The 2,964-nt window shown below is 46.1% G+C and overlaps 1 protein-coding gene across 1 annotated transcript; it reads left to right on the top strand.

Moving 5' to 3' along the window:
* Window positions 1-759: 759 nt before the first annotated feature.
* On the top strand, window positions 760-2,320 carry LOC118733148. Its single transcript, XM_036462412.1, has 3 exons — window positions 760-1,183; window positions 1,231-2,069; window positions 2,303-2,320. The coding sequence occupies exons 1-3, from the start codon at window positions 760-762 to the stop codon at window positions 2,318-2,320; spliced, it is 1,281 nt and encodes a 426-aa protein (XP_036318305.1).
* Window positions 2,321-2,964: the final 644 nt, after the last annotated feature.

The following is a 2,964-nucleotide window of genomic DNA, read 5'->3' as shown; positions in this document are numbered from 1 at the left end:
CATATCTAAATGGGTTGCCGATTCAATCCTATACGAACGCAAAACCAACAATTCTTATTGGGTCAAACAATTGGCACCTCGCTGTACCAATGAAAATACGTGAGGGAAATTGGCGCCAACCGATAGCTACCAAAACCAGATTGGGCTGGGCGATTCAGGGTCGAGGCTCCAATCCGTCGCAAACTTCGCATTTAAATATCCACACATGTGCATGCAGACAAGAATACGAGGCGCTGCACGAGCTAGTAAAGGAAAGCTTCAAATTGGATTTGTCGCCACCATCGCAGCTTTTGTCACCACAAGATTCGAAGGCGATAGCTACCTTAGATTCAACATGTCATAAAACGGGAGATAAGTACGAAGTTGGGCTGCTGTGGCGCCACGATGAGGTGAATCTGCCTGATAGCTACGAAATGGCATATAAGAGACTAGTATGTCTCCACAAAAGATTTCTAAAAGAACCAGCTCTTAGAGCAGCAATGCATGAGCATATCAACAACTTGCTGACAAAGGGTTATGCCATGAAACTAAGTCCATCCCAACTACAATTGAATATTTCTCGTGCCTGGTGTTTACCAATATTTGTAACGCGGAACCCGAATAAACCCGAAAAGCTTCGCCTAGTATGCAGCAGCTAAGTGTAAAGGCGTGTCATTGAACGATACAATACTAAGTGGCCCAGATCTGTTGAAACCCCTGCTGGAAATATTATTAGGATTTCGTATTGGTCGTGTGGCAATTTGCGGGGACATAGCCGAAATGTTCCACCAAATCAATGTACGCGAAGCAGACATGCACGTACAAAGATTTCTGTGGTGTGACAAAGATGACGCGTTGGACAAGCCCAGTGTATATGTCATGCGAGCTTTAACATTTGGCATTAGCTGTGCGCCATTCATTGCACACTATGTCCGCAACAAAAACGCAGATAATTTCGTGCCACAACACCCGAGAGCCGTCGACGCCATCAAGAACCACCACTACGTAGACGACTTCATAGACAGTGAGGATAGTGAGCAAGTGGCGTTAGATCTGGCAGAGGCAGTGAAAGCGATACATGCATCAGAAGGCTTCTATATCCGCAATTGGGCTTCAAATTCAGCCTTGGTATTGGCGCGTTTGGAAAAACGCGTCACAGGAGGTCAAGCCCCCGTGCAGCTGGGCGCAAGCGAAAAAGTATTGGGTGTGTACTGGGATCCAGATAAAGATGTCTTCAAATACGCATTCAAGTTTGCGAGGTTGAAGCGAGACGTAATACCAGCAACTTATCACCAACTAAGCGTGAAGTCCTACAAGTTTTGATGTCAATATTTGACCCTTTGGGATTCTTATCCCACTTTACAATTGCGCTTAAAATTCTGCTACAAGAAATTTGGCGATTGCGCATCGACTGGGATGAGGAGCTGCCAGACGACCTGTACTCAAAATGGCGTCAATGGAAAACAACCGTATCACAAATGCTGTCCATAGAAATTCCGCGATGCTACTCACTTAATCTGAATAAAGCAACGGACGTTCAGTTGCATACCTTCGTGGATGCCGGCGAATACGGGTACGCAGCGGTGAGTTACTTACGGGTGCAACTCGGTAACGATGTAGATCTTTCGTTAATAGCGGCGAAGTCAAAAGTGGCTCCCCTGAGTCCAGTTTCGATACCACGGCTGGAGTTGCAGTCCGTGATAACCGGCGTACGGCTTGCATCAAAAACAGAAGTGATTCCACGTTTACCTATCAAGCGAAAAGTTTTCTGGACGGACTCGTCTACCGTGTTAAAGTGGCTTACGATGGACCCTAGGCAGTTTCGGCAATTCGTCATGTACCGGGTAGCTGAGATATTGGAAAATACAAACCTTCAACAGTGGCGGTGGGTACCCTCACGACTCAACCCTGCAGACCTCGCAACTAAGCAAGAATCCAAAGTGGACAGCGACACGTGGATCAACGGACCTTATTTTTTGAAAGCCGATGAAAACGATTGGCTTAGCCGTAAAGACTTTGGTCCAATCGATGACAGCGTCGAAATCAGACATCACGCTCTACACATACAAATACCTAAGCAGCAATTGGTGGTAATGAACACCGAATATTTTTCGAGTTGGAGACGATTGTACCGTGCAGTAGCTACGTTCATCCTGTATACAAAGACGCTACAAGCGAAAGTTCATTCACTGTCTCCGCCCGGCAAAGGCGTTCCTTATGAAGCAAGCGCAGCTCAGCGAATTCATGCAAGAGTTGTCCTGTCTAAAAGGCGGTAAGAACATTGAAAAAATAAGTAAGTTAATATCGCTCAATTTGTTTATAGATGAACAAGGCATCATGAGGGTGAGAAGTCGAGCTGAATTTATATGTTCACTAGACGCCAGCGTACTACCACGGAACAACCACATAACTTACTTGATTGTTAAACACGCACGAAAGTTACCATCATCCATCTCACGAAGCAGTGATAAATGATGTCAAAGGCAGGTTCTACATTCCACGCTTGCGTGTTTTAAACCGAACTATACAAAGGTCTTGCCAAGCTTGCAAAAATAAAGCTGCGACCCTCAAATGGCAGCCTTGCCTAGGGCTAGGCTGGCATGCTACGAGAGGCCCTTTAGCTACGTTGGTAATGACTACTTCGGGCCAATGTACGTAGTAGTAGGCCGCAGGCGAGATAAATGATGGGGCGTTATTTTTACATGCCTGACCATCCGCGCAGATTCTACGTGATGAAGCCAAGAACATTAACTACTCGACAGTAGAAGCCAAACTCGACACCATTCGCTGGAAGTTTAACCCACCAGCGGCGCTCCACATGGGGTGTGCATGAGAACGTCTTGTAAGATCCATTAAAACTGTCCTATATGCCACGAATCCAGCACACGCGTTTAATAACGAAACACTGTGAAGCTCGCTTTTAGAAATAGAGTTCATGATTAACTCCAGACCCCTTACGTTTGTTTCCACAGACGCGGCCGATGA

Source organism: Rhagoletis pomonella, unplaced genomic scaffold (genome assembly GCF_013731165.1).
Source record: "Rhagoletis pomonella isolate Grant_MI unplaced genomic scaffold, Rhpom_1.0 Rhpom_scaffold_00001, whole genome shotgun sequence".
NCBI lineage: Eukaryota > Metazoa > Arthropoda > Insecta > Diptera > Tephritidae > Rhagoletis > Rhagoletis pomonella.
Note: the sequence above shows the minus strand (reverse complement) of the source record. Positions and strands in the feature narration are given on the sequence as shown.